The 26,942-nt window shown below is 34.1% G+C and overlaps 1 protein-coding gene across 1 annotated transcript in view; it reads left to right on the top strand.

Moving 5' to 3' along the window:
- Window positions 1-26,942, top strand: part of LRRC2 (leucine rich repeat containing 2) — a 175,984-nt gene that overhangs the window by 82,531 nt on the left and 66,511 nt on the right. Inside the window, exon 4 of the mRNA XM_074281698.1 lies at window positions 9,430-9,586. Coding sequence (XP_074137799.1) covers window positions 9,430-9,586 — 157 coding nt within the window. The remainder of the gene's footprint in view (window positions 1-9,429; window positions 9,587-26,942) is intronic.

The following is a 26,942-nucleotide window of genomic DNA, read 5'->3' on the forward strand; positions in this document are numbered from 1 at the left end:
CTCAGAGAAAGTTAGAGAATACAAAGTGAGAAAGGATAACATCTACAGGCATGAAGAAAAGCTGGTTTAAATGGGATAAATTGAAAGATGAACTGTTATTATGTGAACCTCAGCCAATAGGTCAATTTCTTTACATTGCAGAATGTACGGACTGGAGTGAAGTTTAAGAAATTTGGAAAAGTAGGAAAGAGAAAATTTTTGAATGGGTTTAAAAATAGGTTTAAAAATCAAATAGAATTATTTTTTGATCATGAGATAATAAAGAGCAAAGAACTAATTAAAGAATTAAATGTGGGAATGTGACCTGATCAGACTTGAATTTTAGCAAGATCATTTTGGAAGTGGAGTTTAGGGCAGAACAGAATAGGGAGAGAAAACCCATCAGAAGACTACTGCAATTGTTCATGCTTGAGATGATAAAGGCCTGCACCAGAATGTCAGCTCTATTAGTGGAGAAAAGGGGAAATCTTATGAGAGACACTGGGAATTTAGAAATGACAGTATTGATAACAGATATGTGAGGTAAGTCTGAGTGGAGAAGCTGACACTATTGCTGTGATCCTGTGTGACTTTGAGGGTGATGGTGCCCTTGAATGTAATAGAGAAGTTTGGATGAACAAAGAGTTTTTGGGGGAAATAATGGGTTGTTTTTAATTTGTTGAGTTGGAGGTGATATATGGTCTATCTTGATGAAATTGTCCAACAGGTGGCTAGATATGAGACTAGAGGTCAGGAGAAAAGTTGTTGGATACATTTGAGAATCATCTGCATAGAGAAGATAATTGGACCTATTGGAGTTAACAGGATTATCAACTAATATAAAACAGGAGTTCTAAATCTGTGGTCTGTTAACTTTTTTTAAAAAAGAAAATTGATAATTATATTTTATATAATTGGTTTCCTTTATAATCCTAAGAATTCTGTTTTATGGATTTTAGAATATTATTAAGGATCCATAGGTATCATTAGATAGTCTAATGAGTCACGACTCATCAAAAGGTTAAGAACGTTTTATATAGATTGAGAAGGGAAAAGGATCCAAAGTAGACTCTTGGGGAAACACTCCTGGTCAGTTGGCATGACATGGAGAAACATCCAGCAAAGGTAACTGAGAAAGAGCAAGATAGGTAAGAGGAGAACTAAGAGAGAAAAGTACATAAAAACCCTATAAAGGAAAGAGTATTCAGGAGAAGGTGATGGATAGTGTCAATGGTTGAAGAGGTCAAACTGATCTATTAATAAGTGATCATTGGTAACTTTGAACTAAAGGGTTTTAGTTGAATAATTGAATTGGAAATCAGACAATGCATATGGTTCAAAATCCAGGGAGACAAGAGGAAGTCAAAGTGTTAATTTTAGAGGGATTTTCAAAGAGTTTATTCATAAGAGGGAGAAGAAATATAGGGTGATAGGAGGATCAAGTGCAAGGTTTGTAAAGATGAGGAAGACATGAATGTGTTTGTAGGCATTAGAAAAATAATTAATATTGGGATGGGAAACAATGAGCATGAGAGTGGGATGTGCTAGAAAACAGGGAATAGAGTATTATCATGGCAAATGTTTGCCTTGGCAAAGAGAATAGACACTGTGTGTGAAGTGAAGTATAAGGAGAAATAGTAAGAGAAGTTATCTGAATGATGTGAGGCTTGATTTTGGTGCTAAAAATTGTCACATAGTACTTTCAATTCTTCATTATTACCATCTGATTGTGGTGCTCACGAGGACTAGCAACTCTGATGCAAGGGCTTGTGCAGCTATTTTCAGGACTGTTCATCCACTTTGGTGTTTCCCTAATTCATTCAGTTCTCAGCTATGGCTTCAAGAAGCTATAGCATGTACAGCAACCACATCTTGGTAAAACTATACCAGCAGATTGGTTAAACAAGTTTGAGAGCAGTCAATAGGTCTCAAACCTGCCAGTCAGTTAAGGGATGTTTATACAAACCATGTGAAGACTTCTCCAGCAAAATGGATGGATGAGAACAATTTATTCCAATGGCTATGGAGTCAGTTGAAGTCAGTACTGTGACTGCTTGGTCAGACATTAAAGATGCCAAGTTCATTTATTGCATCGTGGGCCATCACTAGTGGTCTTGATTTTTGCAAATAGACTTCAGAGACTCATGAAGAAAGAGTGAGGCTGATGATTTTGTGCAATTCTTAACAGACTTAAATGAAATTCATTCCAGAGTCAAGACATTACCCTGTGATGTTATTGGTCATCTTCAAAAACAAAGGACAAACAACAATAACATTGCCATCTGACAATGAGTGAGTTATGATAAAGGGTCTAGGTTCAGTTTCCTTTATCAGGATTCCAGACTGGTGGATGAACAAAATTCATCATGTAATCATTTCTTTATATTCATTATTTCAAATAAATATATGCATATATATGTTTTATATATATACAACCTTTCCCAAAGTAACGAGTTTTCTTTATTAAATGACATACAAAAGAAAGTAGTCATATTTTTTGCAGAGAGGTAAAGGAGAAAGTAAATTAAAAAAGAAGACTGTCATAAGTAGAATTATCATACATTTTTCCCCTTGGCTTCCCACTAGATTGTTTATTTAGGTACAATTAATATTAAGTTATTTCTGTAGACTATTTTTACTGTTTCCGTTACTTAATGCTGATCGTTTCACTGATCAAATGGCTTGAGGAGGTAGCATAATGTAGTAGTAAGGTCACTAATTCTGGAGTTAAAAGACTTAGATACAAACTTTCCTTTCTGGATATATGTGACTTTGGAAAGGTTTGTATTAGGTTAGCACTGAAGCCTAGTCTGAAATTTGATTCTTTGATTATCCCTTAACCCAAAACCTCATATTGGGAATCTTTTTTGCTTTTTTTTTTTTCTGATTAGAGATTCATAATAATTTGTCCAGTAGTCCCAACATAAGATAATGCTAGTTGCTATTTGTTTCTCCCTCCTCAATTTTCCTTGTACTATACTTCTTACTATATATGTCTTATTCATCACCACCTTCTCCTCCCAATATGAGTCTCTTGAGGGCTGGGACTTTGTTGTTTTTGTCTTTCTTGCATATAATGGGCACTTTTAAAATGTTAATGGAATTAAATTTATCAAGCAAGTTAAGAATTTTCCAAAGAAAGTTAAGAACCGAATTCATTCAAAAGGCAGCTGTCATAAAATAATTTATTACTGAGCAAAAATTAGATTTTTCAAATGCTAGTCACTTTTTACAAATTGTGAATTGAAAATCGAAATTAAAAACATTAATACATTTTATAATAAAAGATCATGGAATACTCTGGGGGAAAGCAAATAAGGGTGGGCATTGTAGAGGACCCAGAATTATTTGGGTTCCTAAAATGTTTTCTTAACAACGGCATGAATAGGAGAAGCCTTTAAAAAACATTTTGCCATGTCCAGATAAATGATATCAATGAGACAATGGAACCACCAGTGCCACAATACTAAAAGTTGAATCTTTGATTTTATTATCAGGTCAGTATCTCATCTCTCTTCCTTTCCTCTCACGCCATTTTTTAAGCTGACATGTAATTCTTAAATGGCTATCTTTTTCTTCAGACAAAGCTTTATGGCATTTCTTGTTGTACTTGGAATCAAGACATGATTCAAACACAATAGCCATAAGGATCACAGGCAGGCAAATCCTATAATCTCTCTGAGCTTCAGATTTCTCATCAGTAATATGGACTTAAAAATGCCTTTACTAGCTTTTTCATAGGGCTCTTGTGAGAGTCAGATGTAATATAAAATAAAATCATATTCATTTACATTTTATAAGTATATGCATACATACATAGAAACATTGTACTATGCCTGGGAATTTTTCAAAATACTTGCTAGTATCTCAGTGTCTTGAACTGATGGGTGACAGAGATAAGCCTTTTCCATTTGTTGATTTTTATATCTTGTCAATCATGGATCAAGGATATTGCAATAAACATGATAAAGCAAAAAGTGTAGTAAATATCATAAAGACAAGAAAAAAATAAAAGCAGGGAAAGGGACAAAAAAATGGACAGATTTGAACAGCAAAGGATTTTTTTTTTTTTTTTTTGGTGCAGAAAACTGTGAAACCCATAAAAAAATTCTATGGGAAGTTGGAGAGATTTCTCATTACCAGCCTTGAGGCAATCCAAGCATTTTATTTTTTTAAGCTGTCATAAACTGACAAAGATATGAGATGGATTACATTGTAATGTACACCTAGTGGGAAAATGAAGCAAAGAATGAAATGGTCCATATCAGAAGGGGAAAAAAGCCCTGCAGAGTTATACATGAGCTAAATGTCTGCAGGATTTAGTAAAGCTTTAGATCTGATATTGTGGAATTAGTGTCAACCTTACTGTGCTTTTTCTTCTAAGGACTGCATTATTTCTCAACATTCTTTCATTTGCATCCACTAATTTATTCATTCCACAAGTATTAAATAAATAAATTGGGGCACTTGGGTGGCAGTGATTAGAGCTTTGGGCTTGGAGTCAGGAAGTTGCTGACTGGTTTCAGTTGTGTGAGACGGACTTAATCTGGGGTTTTCTTTGCAAAGATACTGAAGTGATTTTCTATTTTCTTCTTTACCTCATTTAGTTAAGTGATTTGCTAAGAATAACACAGCTAGTAAGTGACTGAGTTTGGATTTGAGCTGAGGATGATGAGTTTTCCTGACCCCAGACCTGGCACTCTCTCCATTGTGCCACTTATATTCCCTAGACCCGAATTTAAATGTGGCTTTAAATACTCACTAGTTGTATGACCCTGTACAAGTCTTCAAACCTTCGCCTCAGTTTTCTCATATATAAAATGGGGATAGTAACACTCTAGCTTGAAGAGTTTTTATGAGGATAAAATGAAACAATAATTGTGAACTGCTTAGCACAAGTGCCTGGCACATAATAAGCATTATGTAAATGTTAGTTATTATTATTATTATTACTAAATATATACCATATGCCAAACATTATGCTACATACCAGGAATACTAAGATAAAAGGAATCAATTCATGCTCTAAAAAGCTTCTTCAGGAAGGTAGTGCACAAAACTTGCATATTAGGTTGGGGCTCTTGATGTACTGACTATCCCAAGTTCAAGGTACTTAATTGTTTTGTACTCTTAAAATAATTCTCAAATCTTTGTCTTTACTTCAGTTTATTTAGAGACCATAACTGGCTCAAAGAAAAGGCAATTAGTGAAATAAGATAACAAACAGAAGTAAAAAAAAAAAAAAAAACAACCTTTTCCCCATAAACTTGTGATACAATCTCCCTAAAAGCTCACAGCATCTCTGGCAAGAATACATATATTGAAAGGCATATGTAGCAAAGACAAGTCATACTTCTAGAACTGTGAGGCTCTAACTCTTCCTCATCTTTTGTGGGTCCTCCCAGAGCACTGAATGTTTTGTGGCAAAGAGCTCAGTTGTGTTCCTTGGGTTCTTTTTTTAGAGTTCAGTTTATCTGCATAGTTGAACTCTCTGGGTATTTTCTATGATGAGTGCTCCATCTCCTCCTGGGCAAGATGTCCTATGCAAGATGTCTTTGGTGATGAGAAGGCGGATATTCTTCAGGGGTACAATTATTCCATAGTTGGTTTTATCTTCAACTACAAAAGAGGGTTATCTTTCACATTATAATACAGCTTCTGTCTTGGCTTATTTCCCAAAGAGTATTTATCTGTAGACCTGGCTGCCTTTTTAAATGTCACCAGGGGTTTGGCTTACCTTCAATCATTTCTGACAAACCACCTTATAATTCCATCAAATTGAGGGAAGCTTTTCCGTATCACTCAAAATAGTAACAAAATAGAAATACTTCTTTATCCTTCCTTTATAAGCACTGATGGAAACTTTCCAGTTTCTCATCCTTTACAAATTATACATAAGCTCATTCAGGATATGTTATTCAAGATTTCACAAACTGCCTAAGAGGGAAAGAGTTCATTCAAAATCTGAAAGTGTTATATCATTTAATAAGGTGCAAAGTCAACTACCTTAATACTTTATGTTTGATGTTATCTGTGATTTCATCAAGTGACCTGGCAACTCAATTGATTAGAGGAACCCCGATCAATACTTTTTTCTTTGCACAAAATATTTATAAAGTAATTTGGAGACAAAGGTATCCACAATGAGAAGGATAAGAACAAACTTCCAGTAGGAGGTGGTACTAGATTTTTCTATGAGAGTTACATAGTCAAAATGGAAGACACAACAATACCTTGTTGCATAATGATAGTCAAATGAATGCCCAATAAAATTAATGTTGAGGTTTATAGATTAAAATTATTGATCTAAATTTTTCTTGTGCACAAAATATTTTTGGAGTCTGCATTAACTCTTTTAACCCATTTGAGTTGATCCTAAAGGTCATATAAAGCCTTCATAAGTGATTCAATAAGGAAGAATCAAGGACAGATTTATTATACTTTAGGAACAATACTTTTAGAAGCTTGTTTCAGTAGTCCAGGCAGGAACTGATGAAGGCTTGAACTAGAGTTGTGGTCATAGGAGTAGAGAAAGGATGTTAGATACAAAAGACATTGTGGAGGTGGAAAATAAAATATTTGGCAACTGCTTAGAAATATGGGATGAGTGACAAAATAATATCAGAGCAAACTGGGATGACTAGAAATTTGTCAGTGTCTTCAATGCATGTGTTTGAAAAGGTAAAAAAACAAAACAAAACAGGAATGTATGTGAGGCAGCTCAAAACAGCCAAACGGTGCCCATTGTTAAATTTGCTAGGTGAACATTTGTACTTCAGAAGTTGGCAAATACTAAAAATCAGTGATTAGCATGTTTTGTTGAATATTTAGACTAAAGAGAGCTATGGTTAAATATAATTAATGCAGATTAAAATTGCTATGTATTTGCTAGTATAAATAGTTATTTCAATTTTGATATCCTGAATTTGAGATGTCAATGGGACTTCCAATATAAAATATGTAAAAAAAAAAAGTTGGAAATGTATGATTAAAGCTCAAGAAAGGAAGATTTGGGCCTGAAATATAGAATTTGGCATTTACACAGAGATAAAACTAAGTTTGTGTGTGTGTGTGTGTGTGTGTGTGTGTGTGTGTGTGTGTGTGTGTGTAGGGGAGGGAAGGAGGAGAAGAAATAAAGGAAGGGGAAACAAAGAGAAAAAGATAGAAATGTGATAGACAGACAGAAACATATAGAGACAAACAAAATGAAAGAAGGCAAAGAAAATGTTAAATAGTATACCAATAGTTAGAACATGTAGTGGAAGATGAACCAGATGAGGAGAATGAGGAGAAAATACATAGAAGAAGAAACAAGAGCAATAAGTACAAGACATCTGAGAGGAGAGAAGAAAGTGTAGGAAAAAAGTATGAGAAAGTATGAGTGTTTGAGATAGATTGAGGATTGAATGAATCCATTATATCTGTCATTTAAAATATCAATTGTAACTTTGGAGAAAGCCGTTTTGGTTTAGGTATAAAAGTAAGAAGCCAGATTATGACAGAGAAGGAAGAAAAAAATAGAGTCAAGAACTAAAGAGAAAGAATAAGTTTAAGAGAAGTAAGCAATAGGAAATATGAAAAGATAGAAAGTTACAGTCAGATGGAAGAATATTAGAGTTTTGAAACATTGAAGGAGATAAGAGGAATAAGAGAAATCAAGTATATACAATTTTTTCAAAGGATTTGCCTGAAAAGGTGGAGAAAGATAAAGGACTTACTGATTCACATAGGATTTTGTAAGCCAAAATTTCAGGACAGATGTCTTTTTAGACAATAGAGAGGAATTAATAGATAGGAAGAGACTGAAAACTAATGAGGAGGAATGAATTGGGAGAAAAATTTGCTGAAGAAAATAGTAGGGAGTACAATTAATGGTAGATTTAGATTCATGGGGAGAAGCATCATTTTACTGTGGACTGGAGAAAAAGAGAAATGATATAAAGATATTTTATGATGTAGAGATGAGGGAAAGATTTAGAATAGAATCTGTTTTTTTTTAATTAAAATAGGTCCTTTGTTAAAGAAGAAAGGGAAAAGAATGGTATGACAAAACTGAAGAGGGAAAAGAAGGTTTGAAAGACTCTAAGACAGGTGGGAAAAATCAATTAGTTTTTGCTCAATGAAGTGCATCACTTTGTAGGTGATGAACAAGATAATCTGTAACTGAGGTTGAGTGGAAGAGACATCAACATGAGGTTTGTCAGGAAAAGGACAGGAGTTAAAGAAGACTATAAGTGAGATATTAAATTCCTTATGAAAGCAAGAAAACTGCCCTGGGAGCCAATAAAAATTGCTACTAGGATCTCAAATAGGTGGTAAATTTAAATGGAATAAAATATAGAAAATTTGGAGTGATGGCAGTAAAGATATATTCTGAAAATGGCACTGGGGAATACATATAATAACTTCCCCTCCAGGATGAATATGCTAGGGAGCAGGATATAAAAGGCAATTAGTGATAGAGAAGTAGATAGAGCTACAGTTACATCTGGTTAGAGGCAAATCTCTATGAGTGTGAGTAAATGGAAGAAATCTTTTAAGAAAAGAATAGATAGGAACAGAATCCCAGAAGGCTCAGTAGAAGAGGCAAAAGGAAGATATAGAATAGATACAGTTGAGATGATTCAGGATAAAAGAATGGGAAGTAGGAGTTGGAAAAGGATCTGGCTTAATATTTAGGCTGCTGGTGATTCACTAATGTAGGGAGTAGGAGAAAAAGAGGTGGTATGATGCATTTTGGTTGATTCCTTGGAGTGAACATTAGTGGCTCTTCTTAGTTTCTATGATCTACATAATAAAATAATTTGTTCTAGATTCTTCATTTAATTAGCCATCTTCTAGTATTAGAACACAGATCACTTGGACTTTTTAGTGTTCTTTTTTTTATTAGTACCTTATAAAATCAATCTCTTTCTGCTGTTTGGAGATATTTTTATATTGGCCAACAAGAACATTTATCAAGTGTCTAGCAGTGAGAAAAATGCAGCAAAATTATTAAAACTTTATTAGTAGCTTATGAATATAATTAAGGGAAAAGCTATAAAAATCATTGAAAATGTTAATTGTTATAATGTAAGTTAAGGATTTTACAGTATCTCTCTATTCTTTTTTCATCCTCATGCTCTCTTCAACCCTCCAAAAAAAACCCTTTCTAACTTTTGCTGTTTCACCAATTTCATCTGATTTTTAAAAATTATTGTCTCTTCAATGCATTTTTAAAAGTAGACAAAATTTTGAAACTAAAGTAAATGGCCTCTATGATCCTTTCATGCTTTATTTGGCAAGTTGCTACATAGATAGAAGATTAATACCTAACTCTTTTGGTAAGATACAGTTTTGCATAACTATTGTATATATTGTAATGTGTGTGCATATACATATGAGTATTATCATCAATGAGCACCAAATTCCTCACATGGTTCTGATTCGTGTTGTTTCGTTTCATTTTAGGAACTCCCAGATTCCCTTCAGGAACAAACTCATCTAAAAGAATGGCACATAGAAAATACCCTGATTCAAATTATTCCTACTTATATTCAGCTCTTTCAGGCAATGAGAATTCTGGATTTACCAAAAAACCAAATCACACATCTTCCTGCTGAAATTGGTATGTGACTAAACTACTCCTCTCCTTAGGGGTGAGCAAACAATTATTCTGTCATGTCTTATTTTGATAGAAGCTACTTTTATATACTTAGATATACCATCCACTTATGTCCTGTCTTTCTCTTTAGTTTATAAGAAATGGATATATACCTATGGTTCAGAGATTTGAAGGCCACACCAATCATTTACTTAAGCATAATCTCTATTATAAACAGATTTCTAGACTTGGAATTAAATAGGCCTGAAAACAAATCCCATGTCCAACACTTATTAGCTATGAGACAATGGGCAGGTTGTTTAACCTCTTTGAATTTGTTACCTCATCTGTAGAATGGGGTTAATAATACTGGTGGCCTGTAATTCACTGGGTGGTTGTGGAACTTTAATAAAATAATTCACATAGTCAGTAGTCAAAAAAAATTTAGTAAGCACTTAATATGTGCTAAGCACTAGAGATGTAAATATAAAAAAGAAAATTCTGTTCTCTAGAGCTTTACAATCTAATGGGGGAAAATAATACACAAAGGAAACTGAAAAGTAGAGAGGACTTAGGGAAAAGGTTTCTATCATAGGGCATGGTAGAGATGTCAAAGTCCTCAGTGAGTGTTGCTAGAGAATCCAAGGGTCCAAAATGAATGGAGCAGAATGGGAAATGAAGTGTTTGAATCATAAATCATGTTGAACATTTTTAAGTGATACAAAATGCCAGCTATTATCACTATTTGCATACAACTTTTCAGACTACAAAGTTTTTTCTTCATAGATTATATAACCATAAAGGTATTTTTTTTTAATTTTCAAGTTAGGAAACAAGCTGTTTTTGTAAATTAAAGAACTGAGAACAGATCCTGGGTTTCCCATTGGTATCATATTTAAAATTATAATAAAATAATTTTATCTATTATACTCACAGTAATAATGCCCATTATGGAATTTAAATTGTAACCAACAAATATTATGCCTGAAGTGTATTTATTTTATAAATGGAGACATAGATAGTTTATCCCAACTGGATTCTTGATGAAGCTGGAGTTGCATTGTGCACATCCTCATTGTCCCTATAGACTTAACTCTCTTATACTTAAAGTCTCACACTATGATCTCTCTTAGTCCCCAGGATAGGATGAAACAAACAGGAAATTCTAGAACCCTAACCCCCTGGTGTGATTTTTAGGGACTACAATATTTAACTGAAGCAAAGAGAGTGAAAATGTCTTAGCACTAGAGATTTTTTACAACATGGTGAGGGCTGGAAGATACAACATTTATTTAGAGTTTTGATTTTGTTTGAGGAACTATTATTCTGCCTACAAGCATCTCCAGAAAATAACTGTTTCTTATTCCCTTATGCATTGATTTATTTTTCAGTAAAAGGGATTTTGACTTTGATTTCAAGAGACTCTTTAATGAGTGCAAACAACCCTATGGAGTGGGTCTCCGTATTAGGGATGATTTGATTGACTTAAGCTTTTGTGAACAAAAACCATCTTTTGGCTTGGTCATATGAAAGAGTGCAAATATATCTGTCAAAGTCATTGTGATGTGAATTCCTGACCTTCAGTCTTCTGTAGGAATATAAAAACTTCCTAGTCTAAACATGATCCTGGAGCAGGAGGGTAAAAAGACCAAGCCATGATGCAAAGGAGTAAAGCCTGAATTTTGCCCTCTGATCCCTAATATGAATTATTTGGATTGTCCTTGTCTAGTGCAAGTTCAGTACTTGTCCAGAGTTTGCTTTTAAAGTTTTCTTTATTGAGTATGGGAAGAAAGAAAAAGCCTTAGCATAGTATTTTTAAAATTAAAATATTTTATTTCTTTTAATCAACGAGAATTTTCTTTCTTACATTCCTATCCCATGACTCTCCCTAATTGACAAAAGAAAACCAAAGCCCATTATAAACATATAAAGTCCATGAAAATAGTTTTCCTCACAAATAGACTCATTTTTCTTTCTGAGTCATTAATTTTCTACCATGAGGTGAGCAACAAGTTTTATCATTAGACATTTAGAATTATGGTTGGCCGTTAAGCTGATAAGAGATGAGCACAACAGTATTACATCACATTTCTATACAATAATTTTTTTACTTATTCCTCAATTAGTGGCTATCCCTTAGATTTCCATTCTTTCTAGGTTTTTTAAGTTTATAAGGCCTGAGGCTATAAAGCTCTATGGGTGGAAGATAGAAAAGAGAAGAGAAATATACAAACCTATGTATAGATTGTTTATGAAGTATAGAAATTGTAACTATCTGAAGGTTTACATGTGGTGATAAATTATATGTCCATGGTCAAAAACCAGATAAATTCAATTAATTAAATTCAATATTTGTTTTAAGGGCTTACTACATACAAGGTAGTGTGTTAGGTATGTAATATGTAAAGGGGGAAAAAGGTCCTTGCTCTCAAGAAACATTTTCTACATATCAACATACATTCCCTGCCATTTCTATACTGACAATGACAGAAAATAAGGAGTTAGAAAGTACCCCAAACTAGGAATTATGGTTTTTAAAATATTTCCAAAGATTAATTTAATTGTCTATACTTATAATAATATTTTTCCTGTAATGGCCAATGAATTCATATCTTGTGGAGAAATCTCATATACATTATTAATTCTCCCTATTAGTGAAAACGGAAGACATAAAGAAACTAACACTAAATATAAGGATGCCTCCTTGGAAAGGCAGAAAAAGTAGAGTTGATTTTTTCATAAAAATATGTTTGGTCATTTCATCTTGAAGTGCTTGTGATGATCCCTACTATGAAGATTGTTGGAAATATATACTAGTGGATAGAATGTTGGTTTTGGAGTCAGGAAGACTTGAATTCAAATCCTACTCCAGACATTTGCAAGTTGTGTGATTGTGGACAAGTTGTTTCACTACTCTTTCAATCTCAATTTCTTCATCTGTGAAATAAGAATAATAGTACCAAATTTGGTACATGCTATTTATGAGGATCAAATGAGATGATATATATATAAAGCATTTTATAAACTGTATAGGCCTATATACATGCTAGATGTATTAAAATAACTCTTGCAGATGATGCAGAAATTAGAAATCTTAAGAGTTTGCAAACTAAGAAAATGCATCCATTTATATTTGATGACTTCATTGATAAGGTGAGCATAAGGAAGATGATGAAAACTATATTGGAAAATATTATATGGAATCAAGATATAAAAGATGTCAAAACCTACTCAGAAGTTTCACACCTGTAAATCAGGGCTTCTTTCTTGTAGGAGATAATTGGTATGTGTTATATGTAGCAAGTCTTGAGCAACATTTACTATAGTAAAATGAGCCATTTCTTAACATAGAGGAAATCACTGGTTATTGAAATAAATAAGTCAAAAAATCTTAATGTGGAGCTCATGACTCCATTCTCTATAATCAGAGATGCGTCATATTGATGAAGTGGAATATCAGAGTGGATAAAATATTATAGCATGATGAAATTATCCCAAACAACAAAATTATGATTCATTAACAAATAGATTTAGCTGCTCTACAGTCAAGACACTAGCAATAGTTAGCTTAGTCAAATATGGCATAAACCATGCAAGGCATACATACATCTTAAGGACAAACAGTATCAATGTCTTTCTGTATGTGTCTACTTTCCTGGTTTTTTTCCTGCCATGTCATGTTAGTCTTATTACTAATTGTTTGGTTCTAGTTCATAGTATATACAGAATATGCATTATGTAGAGTTCTAAGCTTTTAAAAATTATTGAAGCTTTTTATTTTCAAAACATATGCATGGATAATTTTTTTTCTTTTTTTTTTTCTTTTTCCCCACCCCTTTTCTGAGGCTGGGGTTAAGTGACTTGCCCAGGGTCATACAGCTAGGAAATGATAAATGTCTGAGATCAGAGTTGAACTCCAGTCTTCCTGAATTCAGGGCAGGTGCTCTATCCACTGTGCCACCTAGCTGCCCCCGCATGGATAATTTTTCAACGTTGACCCTTGTAAAACCTTGTATTCCAAATTTTCCCTTCCTTCACTCCACTTCCTCCTCTAGATGGCAAGTTATACAATATAAGTTAAATCTGTTAAAATATGTTAAATCCAACATAAATATATATTTATACAATTATCTTCCTGTACAAGGAAAATCAGATCAAAAAGGGAAAAAATAAGAAAGAAAACAAAATGCAAGCAAAAAACACCAATAAGAGTGAAAATACTATGTTGTGATCCACATTCAGTGCCCACAGTCTAGGCTTTGTATGACTCTTTTCATTGCATTGATAATTCTGAGCTTTTTGCATCCATACCAGAATGGTTGATAAGTAGATCATTTTTATCAGAACTACAATCCTCAATTTCTAAATCAAAACTTATTGAGGTACCAAATTGGCTTTCAGCATTTCTAAGTGTTATAGGTTGTCACTATATTCTAAGGGTCTTTAGATCTAAGATGCTGGAGATTCACTTCTTTGGCATTCAGCTTCCCAGCCTAATCCCAAATGAGATCCCATTCAGTTTTAGAAAAGATTTTTGTATTTCTTCACAAGGTTTCTTCACCTGACACTGGTATCTATAGTTAATAGATGGTTCCAATCAATGATCTTTCTAGGTCTTCACCACTTTGTAGGACCATTTGACAAACTGGCAAATTGAATGGTTTCTTAACAATTTGACATAAAGCAAATTTCAATAGATCTACTAATTTTTGTGTTGTCTTAACACCAACATTTCTCAGTAAAACTCTGCTCAGTTCTTGCCTATGTCCCAAACACCTTTAACTCTCAGTATTTTTCCCCTGATTCAGCATCTTCTAGGGGCCTTAGAAGAGCATCTCCAGCCAGCTAGTCCCCAGTAATCACAGTATAATTGACATAACAATTTAGACAGGAAGTTAAAAAGGTGAAAGCTAACAAATTTGAGGCAAATGTAGTAGGGAAGGTTTTCAGGACCAGGATACCTATATAACTCTTTAATTTGTGAAATTATTAACTTTTTCATTTGTAAATTATTGTAAAAAATTGTACATTATTCCTTCCCCATCCTATATGTCCATTTAATTCTCCATTGCAAAGTCTTTTTTAAATCACTTAAGAGATAAATGTGCTTTTAGAGAAGGGGTGGGGTCAGACAAAACATTATTCTTCCTGAAGAGGACATAGGTGAGCCACATTTCTGATGGACAAAACAAATGGTGTCTGGGCTACAGGGATCCTAATGTATCCAGAAGTAAGCCATAATTTCTTTCCAGTCTTTTGACTTTTGGTGTGAATTAGGTTGTTGTCGGGTGAGATGCTCAATTTGAGGGACTTATAATTAACTAACAGATAGGGCAGTGCAGATGTAGCAAATCAACCACTGAATGAGAGAATACTAATGAGAACAGAAATTCTTGACCTGGGGTTCACAGACTCCTAAGACAGGGGTATAGTAGCAAATGTTTAACAAAACTTTATGAAAATCAGAATATATTTTAAACTTTCATTTGCATTATTAATGCTTTCTCCATCACTTTCTCACTTTTAGATAATCAATAAAATAATAAATCAAGTCTTGATTTGAAATGTTTGCTAATTTCCAAGATATAAATATTCAGGCTAAAAAAATTAATAATTGACTTTCTGTAGCCAGTTTGACCTGGCTTTAGCATGATCCTTGTTTAAGGGGTCTCTGAAGAGATTTCAGTGGGTCTGTGAATTTATTAATATATCGTTCAGCTATGTCCAACTCTTCTTGACTTTGTTTGGGATTTTCTGGTCAAAGATACTGGAGTAGTTTGGCATTTTCTACTCTAGCTTATTTTACGGATAAGGAAAGTAAGACAAAGAGGGTTAAGTGACTTGGCCAGGGTTACGAGCTAATAAGTATCTGAGGCTAGATTTGAACTCAATATGATAAGCCTTCCTGACTTCAGGCCTGGTAGTGGATACCCTGTGCCATCTAGCTGCAGTGTATGTGCGTACATATACACAATATATATGTACATAATACATATATGTGTATATCACATACATACATGCATATAACACATATGTTATAAATGCATAAATAATAGATAGACAACTGTCTTATAAACCTATTAATTTATTTTTATCAATTTAAAAACAGTATTCTGAAAAGAAGTTCACCAGACTGCCAAAAAATCTATGATACAGAAAAGGTCAAGAAACTCTGGTTTAGGTTTATATTGTGGGAAGAGAACATTTGACAAATGGGTAAGTCTGAATGTACTGACAGATAGGAATTTATTTCTCTGATTTCTCTACAATTCTTTCCAGTGGTCATTTTGGAAAGGAAATGAAAAGAACTAATTTTGGAAATCAAAGCTTCAAATGTAATTTTAATTTTACGTAGAAATCATTCTTCCATTGAGCTCACGTATCCAGTAGTTTCCTCTCTCCCATCCTGATAACACAGAACAAAGCAAACAAATGGGCAGCCACAGCAGTGGGATACACTATTTTCCCTGCAATCCTTCAGGCTCCTGTATTACAAGTAAGACATTTTTTAATGAGGTAACCTCTCTTGTTGTCCAAGTCAATGTTCAAATTGAGGTTTGGAAAACAAACTCTATTTCCTAAAGGAAATCAACCTGAGGGGAATGTTTACCAGATCATCTTATCTGTGTGTCTCTATACCCTCTTATATATACAGTATATTCCTCTTTAATAGCTTTGGATCAAGCAAAGATGACCACTGGGGCTAAATGCTCCCGGTTTCACGAAGCTACATTAATTTTCAAATAGAAATAGAGATAATAAGGTCCCATTGTGCTTGCTACTCAATGTGAGCCTGTGTTTGTAAAAAGGCCTGAAGCCTGGAATGTATTACAACTGGCAGTCTGTGCTGGAGTGCCTCTAGACTGGCGGGGAAGTGGGTATACACTGTCCAAATTGAGAGATGGGCAGACAGAGCTGAATGTGGGGAATCTGACCTTATTGTATCTGGTCCTGAGCCAAGTACAGCCAAGCAGCAATATTAGTCCTTTCCATTTTTAAGTTCCCCTTGTTTCCTTCCAAAAGATATTTATACTTGAGTAATTCTCACTCTCTTGCCATCTGATTCTTTTCCCACTTTGCTTGGCATAGAATGCATTTCTATAATAATATAGTTAGTAGAATTTAATAAAAAATAATTAGTGAAATAGATTTTCTTAGCATTGAAAAAATACCCCAGTTCTGTAATTCTGTAATTCTACTTCTGTGACCCTAGGGATTTACTTAAATTCCTTGAGCCTCATGCCCTTCTCTATCTCTATCTCTAACAAATGAAGGTGACTTCCAAGGCTTCTGCTAGGTTTAGATTTTACAATTCTATATGTGGTCTGCATTATTCATACAAAACAATTTTGACAGGCAGGCAATATCATTGATGGACCTGATTCATATTAAATTTAATTAGTCTAACTTCTTCCCCTGTAAAATACTAACAGAGTTTAATGAAATAAAAAATCTGATCAAATCATTCATTGGCATCTTCAGGATAATTATTTTTATTTTTGTCAATTGTTTTAACTTTAACTTTAGTTATTATTTATCGATTATCTAGTCTTAATAACATTAATAATGAAGATTAAAATTTAAAATGTGTGGGGGTACTTCTTAGTTAAAACAAACAAACAAACAAACAACTTTAGGAGTAGGTAAGAAAATGAAGCTGTCATAAAGGAACAGTTCACATTAGTTCCAATCCTCCCAGATGAATTCATTTATTTAGATTATTTTGGACTAGGAGAAAGAGCAGATTCTTTATTTCAATTGCTACCTAACCTTAATCTCTGAATGTGTATGGCCTCCTGTTGAAGACCTTACCTCAAAAAGGCCCAGGTCTCCCATTTCATCTTGGACCATTTTCAGTCATCTTCATCTGTATCTTGACACTGGACCCAGATGGCTCTGGAGAGGAAAGTGAGGCAGGTGACTTTGCATAGCCCTCCCTCACTTAAATTCACTTCATTTGCATGTCATGGCGTTACCTCCCTGATACATGGTCCTCTTCCAGAGGACAAACAAAGGACAACAGAATCACCATTGTACCTGTCAGCCATATTATTCTGGTAGAACTTTTACTTAAGATCATGGATTTAAGCCAAGGAAGAAGTCTATCCATTCATCAGTTGATTAAGGTTGCTTATTGGTAGATTTTTCAATTGGACCTTGCTTTCTTTGTCTGTAGCTATAATCTGGCCCCCAAATATCCAGTAATATTTTAAGACTCAAATGAAATAATGAATAAAGTACTTTGAAAACATAAAATCTTTTTATTAATGCCAATTATTTATTGTTGTTGTTGTTAGCCTACACTTACTGGGCCTATAATCAAGTAATGATTTCATAGCCTTAGTTTCTACTATACTCTTCTAAACTCAAACAAGGTTTATAAAGAGAAACAGGGGTCTACTGTTAAATACTGTTAAATTCTTCCAGAAAGAAAGAAAAAATGTATGCACATATGAAAAATTTTAATTTTCATTATTAATACATTATTAAGTTTAGATAATTAATTAAAAATAAATCAAGTCCTGATTTATAGAAATTTCTGATTTTTGAGGTATAAATATTCATATTGAAGATTTAATTCTTATAACTTGGGGCTGGTCCCAACTGCCCTTGAATATAACACAGTTAAAAATTTTGCTTCAAAGAATTTAGCTAGGTGGTAGAGTATTTAATTTAGGTAATAGGAGAAAATTTTGTTTAGTATTATAGTTCACTTTAGAATCTGATTTATCAAGGATAATTCTCTGATCTTGTTAAATCAGTTGAAGAATTTGCTCTCCAAGGCAAAGTCACATAGTGGCAAACTATTTGAATATGCAGGGTTTTATACAGCTTTTGTTAGCATGAATCAGAAAATGTTATGATCCTAAAGCAATCAGCTTTTGTCATCATGGAGAAAAGGTTTGTATCAGAAAATGGGGAAAAGCATTACGGGATATTTTAACCATTATACTTTAATGAGAGATCTCTCAAATTTTGGCACACCTTAAATTTTTTTATTTATTTAAAAGTCAGTATATATATATACACCGTGTTTCCCCGATAATAAGACCTATCCTGAAAATAAGACACCCACATACTCTTTAATATTCCGCTAAAATAAGCCCTCCCCCGAAAATAAGCCCTATCGAACTTACTATGAAAACGGTCATCATGGTGATCCCCTGCGCTATATGCTGCGTAGCGGTACCTTCAGTAAGCAGCGCCGCCCTCCCCTCCCGGGTGAAACGCATGTTGCGCTCCGAGCTGCATCCAATCAGAGCTGCAGCAGTGAGCGCGTCATCCTCTTCTTCCCTGGTGATTTGCTTGCTGGCGCTACTGAGAGCAGCGCCGCGGAGTAGAGCTGAGACAGGACCATCTAAAAACTCGGTAAGTTCAGTAAGCGATGGAGAATAAAATAAGCACTCAGGGGGCATGATGGAGGCTAAAAGGGGCATGATGGAGGCTAAAATGGGCATGATGGAGGATAAAAGGGGCATGATGGAGGCTAAAATGGGCATGATGGAGGATAAAAGGGGCATGATGGAGGATAAAATAAGCCCTCCCCTGAAAATAAGCCCTCTGGTGTTTTTTAGTCCCAAAAAAATAATAAGACAGTGTCTTATTATCGGGGAAACACGGGTATATATATATATATATATACATACATATATATATGTATGTATATATATATATATATATATATATATATATATATATATATATATATATATATATATTAGATTAAAGATTAATATGTTACCTTACTAGCTACCATTTGTCTTGGAATATGAGTCTTAAGTGAACCAGAGTGAAATTGCAAGCACTCAAAAGGAGCAATTTCTTTTTTCTTTTTTCTTTTCTTTTCTTTTCTTTCTTTTTTTTTTTTTGCTGAGGCAATTGGGGTTAAGTGACTTGCCTAGGGTCTGAGTACAAGACTGGTACTCTATAAAATAAGCAATTTCAAAAAAAAAAGAAAGAAAGAAAGAAAGAAAGAAAAGGTAGCTCTCCATGAATGATGGCATCTTGAGTCATGAAATAAATAGAAAAAATGTTTGTCAAGTCCTCAAGACTGCAATAGACAAGGTAGCAATCAAGAACTCTGAGCTTTTGCTAACCAATAAAGTAGTAGTTGCCAAGACTTTTGAAGGTGCTTCTTGTATAGGAACCCCGTTTTTCTTTTTTTTCCAGAAATATTCTTATTGATATTTTGTTTTATATCATCATAATTTTCTCCAGAATTCCTTCCTTGTTTCTGCCAGAGAGTCATCACATGTAATCAATATGGTTTTTAAAAGATAAAAAAGGGGAAAAAATCAGGACATAATCAATATAATGAAAAAGCTATAGTTGAAGTTACCTTGAAGAGGAGGGATAGATGTTCTGAGGAGAAAGTAGCCTTTGGACCTCCAGGGAATGACATAATAGTATCAAAGGAATTGTCAATGGAGAAAAGATCATTTAGCAAGAGTCAAAGGAAGGTTGGAGTGTCGAAGAAGTTGGAGATTTATTGGTCATGGTTTCCAAGGCAACTATCTGTCAACAACATGTCAACAGCGGACAATTCTCTTGTACAGCTATTTTTTTCCTTTCCTTTTTTCTCTGTAGATCACTCTTCTACTCTCTGCCTCTTGGTGAGGCTTGTGTTTTTTTTTCTCTAACTCATATACTTTTGTTTGTGTTGTTTTATTTTCCCCCAATGAAACCTTACTTCCATTTCCTTATGGAACACATGATTGTTCTTAACAACTGGAGTATAGAGAGGTATTCCTTGGGTCTAATAGCTATTGTATAATAGTTCCAATTGACCTACCTCTACTGTTCAGCCAACTTAAGTGCAAAAATGAAAAACAAATAATTTTATCAGTGAACAAGAAGTAGCTCCTCACACAGAGAGACTCACTTTTCTGTGACACGATGATGATTTAAACATCACTTATATTTGACAGCTCTGTGAAACAGTTAACAACCCTTATTTCATAGATGAAGAAATGGAGGCCAAAAAGAAGTTTTGAGTTTTTCTCAGTGATGTCCATTAATAATTATTACTATGTGAGTATACACATTTCTCTTGAACTCCCTTTATCTGCCACGATAAAATGAAGGGGATCCTTTGGATAACCTCTGGAGTTCCAAAGCCTAGGAGAATTATTCTTTGAACTTAGGTTCTCTGACTTCAGTGATCATTCTATTATACATTATCCTCCTAGATTTAGATCAGAATGGTACTAGATTATTTATTTATTTATATTTAAATAATATTTTTTTTCAAATACATGCAAAGATAGCTTTCAACATCTTCCTTTGTAAAACCTTGTGCTGCACATTTTTCTCCTCTTCTCTTCCTCCTCCCCAAGATAGTAAGCAATATGATAGAGGTTAAGTATGTACAATTCTTCTAAACATATTTCCATATTCATCATATTGGGCAAAAAAATCAGATAAAATGGGAAACATATGAGAAAGAAAAAAAAAGCAAACAAAAACAATAAAAATGTGAAAATACTATGTTTTGATCCACATTCAGTCTTTATAGTTCTCTCTGTGGATGTGGATGACACTTTCCATAACAAATCTATTGGAATTGCCTTGAATCTACTCATTGTTGAAAAGAATTGATCATAGAATACTTAAATTCTGTCTCATTTTCCTCATCTGCAAAATGAGGATAACAAGAGAACCTATTTATTGTGAGAATGAAATGAGATGATATTTGTAAAGTGTTTTGCAAATCTTAAAGTGCTGTATAAATGCTACCTACTATTATTATTACTACTAATAACCTAATCCAACTAATTTTATTTTTGAAGGTAAGGCAACTAAGATCCAAATAGAAAAGTGACTTCCTCAAGGTCACTTATTTATGTAGCAGAACTGAAACTGTCATTTAAATTCTCTATTGATTCAATTTCCATTCACAATGTCATGTTCCCTTAGTTTCCTTGGGATTAGTTTAATCTATAACCTACTTCAAATGATTATTTTTAAGTATCAATTTGTTTTAAACAATTCTTATTACTTTACAATAACATTTAAGATTTACCTTTTATATTAACTTCATGAAGTAGGTTAAAAATAATATTCTTACTTTGGAAGAAATGGAACAGAGGGAAAATTTATTCAGGAAAATTTGGTCATAGCCACATGACAAGCAAGTTATAAAAATACTTCACATTTTTACAAAAGTCTTTTAATTTTTAATGCACTTTTACATCTATTATTTTATTTTGTCTTTTTGAAGTAACTAGGGTGAATATTATTATCTTCATTTTCTGAATAAAGAAATTGAGCTATTAAGAGAGTAACCCACTTAACCATAATCATAGAGTTGAGCCTGGACCAGAATTCAGGTCCCATCATTCTCTGTCTAATGATATTTCTGCCAGGTCAAACTACCAAGTCTTAGAATAGCAAGCTCTTCCTTCGGTGCATGGCTTGGTCATTGCTTAGTCAACCAAGTCATTCTATATCTCTTCTAAACACATATAAATCAAACTACTTGAAAGGCAATAGTTTCAGGATAATAATTCCAAGGAATTTATTGGTCACAAAGGACCTATTCAGAATGGTCTTTGAGTACTTATCTAAAAGAATTCTATCTACTTGCCATTTTCTTTACTACTTCCTGCTGCACCTTCCTTACCACTGCACTGATCCTTTTTGTTTATGTTGCTACTGAATACTCCTGGCAGCTTTGGAACTTCCTCCCCGAGTCTATGCTATTCTGTTTGGAGAGTGTGTTACACAGGTCCCTTTATCTGTAATCTTATGCCATCCACTTAGCTGCCAAGCAAGACCTTACATTCTCACATCCTTCCCATTTAATGGGAAATATCCTCTGAAATTAGATGTTAAGAGAATGTGGAATTGAAGAGAGAAATTTAAGTTTAATGTGGACAGGCGTACGATATAAAGGGATTGAGGGTCCAGAAGAAATAGGAAGTAAAACGAGCAATTATACATGTTTGTGGGTTTTTTTTTGAGGAATTTGCTTATAAAAAGAAAGAAATATGGGTTTACAAGTTACAGCATAGTAGGATCAGGTGAGGATTTTTTTTAAAGTGATGTATCTCTGAACATGTTTGTATATAACAAATCACATCAAATCAACAAAGATTTGTAAAGCATATTATGTACCAGTCACTGTGCTAAACACTAGGGATAAAAAGAAAAGCAAAGAAAAAGTTCTTACTCTAGGAAAGAAACAAGTATTTGTTAAGCACTTAGTCTGTGCCAGTCACTGTACATGAGGAAGATTACATGCAGACATATATGAGTAAATAAGATATATATACATATCTATATATAGTATATAGATATATTTATCATATATAAATATAAATATAAATTGAGGATACTTTCAGAGGTAAGGTATAGCATTAAGAAGGATTTGAAAATGTTTGTATACAGTGGACTGTTAGCTAAGATCTAAAGGAAGCCAGGGAGGACAAGGATGGACATGAGAAGGGAGAGAATTCCAGGCAAAAGGGGAAAATGAAAACTAGAGATGGAGTGTCTTGTTTAAGAAACAGCAAAGTGGCTAGTGTCACTGAGTTAAAGAGTGCATGAAAAGGAGTAAGTGTAAGAAAGCCACAAAAGTAGGAAAGAGACAAGTTATATGAAGGCCTTTAAAGGCCCGATGGAAGATTCTATATTTAATTCCAGATATAATAGTTAGTCATTGGAGTTTTTGAATGAGCTGGCAATGGGGAGAGATGGCCAAACATATACTATAGAAAGATCAGGGATGGAACACATTGATAAACGAGAAAATAAAAATTAGAGGAGAAAAGGCATTGAAAAGACATGCAATCAGAACAGAGGAAGTGATGCGATCAAAGGCCTAAGTTTAACTTTTGACATTGAGATATTTGATGTTGAGAATATATTTAGATATTGAATCAACCCATTGGTGCAATGAATAGAATATTATACTTGGAGTCAGGAAGACATTTAATTAATCTTGCCTCAAATAGTTAGCAGTTATGAGACTTCCAGCTTGTCATGTAACCTCTATTTGCTTCAAATTTCCCAACTGTAAAATGGGGTTAATAATAGCACTTACTTCACTGAGTTATAAAGATCAACTGAGATAAAATACCCAAACACTTTGCAAATTTCCCTATTTGCATTTGCAGGGTTTGAGCTTGCTGCTGTTAACAGAAGATAGAATAATAGAATAATGTTATCAGAAAGGGGATTTTCAGAATTCAGAATTCTGAAGTTCTTCATGGAATTGATGAGGTCATGATGTTTGAGGAAATATAAATGTGTGTATTGAGGCTTCCAAATATTAGAGCAGTGATCTGGTTGGGGAGAGAGACTGTGTCAGATACCGAGTCACTTGAAAAAGGAAGAGGAATGCTTTGGGAACTCGAAGATCTTATTAAGAAACATTTGGAGAAGATGACATAGTGGAGAACAACTCAAAGGAGAAGAGGTACAGAGTCACAGTTAAAGAAGAACATTGATCCTATAAGGATTGTTAGAAAGAAAAAAATAATTCCTATGTAATGATATTTAATGGCAGCAATCGTGGAAGAGCAGTAATGATTAAAAATATTACTGAGAAGAGTGCATAAAATGGCCCATGTGTAAACAATTCAAAAGGGAATTTGTTTTGTAGGATTCCTTTCTATTCCTATCACTGAGTGGGTAGGAGTTAAAAAATACTTTATTTTCAGCCCACTCTATTGTAACATGTATTTATACTAAGGTATAAATGTGACATAAGCTCCTGATTAGAGTAAATGCCTCCATAGATTGTGCCACATTACTCTTGTAATAGATGCAGTTATCTTGATGTGTTGGAAAACCTGAAAATAGAATGAAATATTCACACAATCTGAGCTAAACCTTTCCTTTTCTTGTTGAAGCTAAATGAAACTTTTCATGGAACACAGATTTACCCAGTGCAGGCCTAGAAAACTCACTTAATCTGATCCTACCCAATCACATTCATAATCTGGTATTGCCAATTTATAATGCCCTCTGTTGCAAGACAAGCATTTTCCCCTAATTTTACATAAAACTGTTTCTACTAAATGCCTAACAGATGACAGAAGGGAATCAGTGTGGTTAAACCGGTATAGCAGTGGCCTGGGATTTAATAGGGAGAAAGATTGATTTGATTTACAGAATTCTCACTAATGTTCCACAGGTCATTAATAATTTTTTTAATAATCTTTTAATAGTGGGAACTAAAAAAGATTCTTCTTAAAAGTTGCCTGATTTCTCTCTCTGTCTCTGTCTGTCCCTCCCCCTTCTTTCTCTCTCTCTCTCTCTCTCTCTCTCTCTCTCTCTCTCTCTCTCTCTCTCTCTCTCGGTCTCTTTCTGTCTCTCTATCTGTCTCTCTGTTTCTGTCTCTGTCTCTCTCTCTGTGACTCTTTCCTGCTATCTCTCTGTCTCTGTCTGTTTCTCTCTCTCTCTGTCTGTCTCTCCTCTCCCCCTTCTCTCTCTCTGTCGCTGCCTCATACATATTTAGAATAATATTTCACATTTCCCATATTATTATGAATATAAGCCATCCTTGTCTACAAATCTGATTACTATTATTTTTTAAAAGTGCTGAAGAACAAAATTATGTATATGAGTGTATATGTATGCCTATATACAAAACAACTAAGATGGTACAGTACAATACAAGGCAATACAAATAAGTATTTATTAAGCACTTATTATGTACTAGGTGTAATGCTAGAGATTATAAATAAGACAAAAAGAGTTCTTGTGCCCAAGTTGCTTATAATCTATGGAAGAAAACAACACAAAAAGAAGCTGAAAGTGGGGAGGGGCAACAACCACTACAGAGATCAAGGCTAGGTGGGCATGTTGTTCTGGGGAGTTCAAACCACTCAGAGCTGCTACTGGAAAGTAGTGAGTTGCCTGGGAAGTTCAGATCCTAGACTTTTACAAAGGAAAGCTTTGGGGGTTGGGGGGGAGCTAAGTGGTATAATGGTTAGAGTTCCAGCCCAGAAAGCAAGAGGACCTGAGTTCAAATCTGGCCTCAGACACTTATAACTTCCTAGCTGCGTGACCCTGGGCAAGTCACTTAACCCCAATTGCCTCAGCAAAAAAAAAAAAAAAAAAAAAAAAAAAAAAAAAAAAAAAAGGAAAGCTTTGGTAGGAGTTTAGTGCTCTTTCCTCCAGACCTGAAACAGAAGGGAAAGAAATCTGAAGGAATGGAGATGATGTTGAATATCCCAAACTGAGTTAATACACATGATGAGGAGATTTCAGGTAATTTTGATATGCTTTAACTTTGTGAAAGCAGTAGTCACAGGTGTACACTCCTAATGACATTATGTTAACTCAGAACATCTGACACTGACCAGATGAAACTTTTGTTGTGTTTTTATTTTATTCTTTTATAGTGCTTTTATTTCTGCAGTTTTATAGAATGAGTATTATTCCAAAGGCAGTCATAGTGACACAATAAATAGAATGCCAGGCTTGGAGTTAGGAAGATTCGTCTTCCTTAGCTCTTTGTTTTTATTTTGTTTTTTTTTTTAAAGTTAATAATGATTGCAATAACCTCTGTGAGGTCTTTGGTAATTTCAGAGTTAATAGAAGTTGCATAAACTCTATAATTCCTTAGTCCTTTATTTTCAGAGTTGATATTCCTCACGCCTCTCTAATAATAGGCACTGTATTTTACTCTGCTTGCTTCTTTCCCCTAAATTTTCCCTGCCTCCTACATTCCCTATTATTGTGGTCGTCAATAATAGCCTCCCAGTAACTCAGCCTTACAAGCTAGAAGTCATCCTGAATTCCTCATTATCCTTACCTACCATATCCAAGCAGTTGCCAAGGACTACAGCGTTGATTTCTGCATCATCATTCATGCATTCTCCCTTCCCTTTTTGGACATTACTACCATCTTGACACTGCAGATCCTCATCACCTGATGCTTCATTATTACAATAGCCTGTTGATGGTTTTGCCTGGCTCAAGTCTCTGCTCACTTAATCATTCAGCCAGGAAAATGATTTTCCTAAAATTTCGGTCCAATCTTACCATTCTTCTACTTAACAAACTCTAGCAGCATCAAAAGATATGATCTGTGCCCAAAGGGATATAAAATCAAGCATATCCTTTGACCTAACAATATCACTTCCAGGCATGAATCCCAAAAGAGATTTTTGTATTTATAGCAGCTCTCTTCTCAGGCTAAAAATTGAAAATTGAATGGATGCCTATCAATTGGGGAATGGCTGAATATATTGGGATCTGTGAGTATAGTGGAATATTATTGTTCTATAGGAAATAATGAGCAGGATGTTCTCAGAAATACTTGAGAAAGTCCTCAATGAACTCAAGCAAAATGAAATGTACTGTGCACAAAGTAATAGAAATGTTGTGGGATGATCAGCTATGAATGATTTTGCTTTTCTCAGCAATA

This window comes from Sminthopsis crassicaudata, chromosome 1 (genome assembly GCF_048593235.1).
Source record: "Sminthopsis crassicaudata isolate SCR6 chromosome 1, ASM4859323v1, whole genome shotgun sequence".
Classification (NCBI taxonomy): Eukaryota; Metazoa; Chordata; class Mammalia; order Dasyuromorphia; family Dasyuridae; genus Sminthopsis; species Sminthopsis crassicaudata.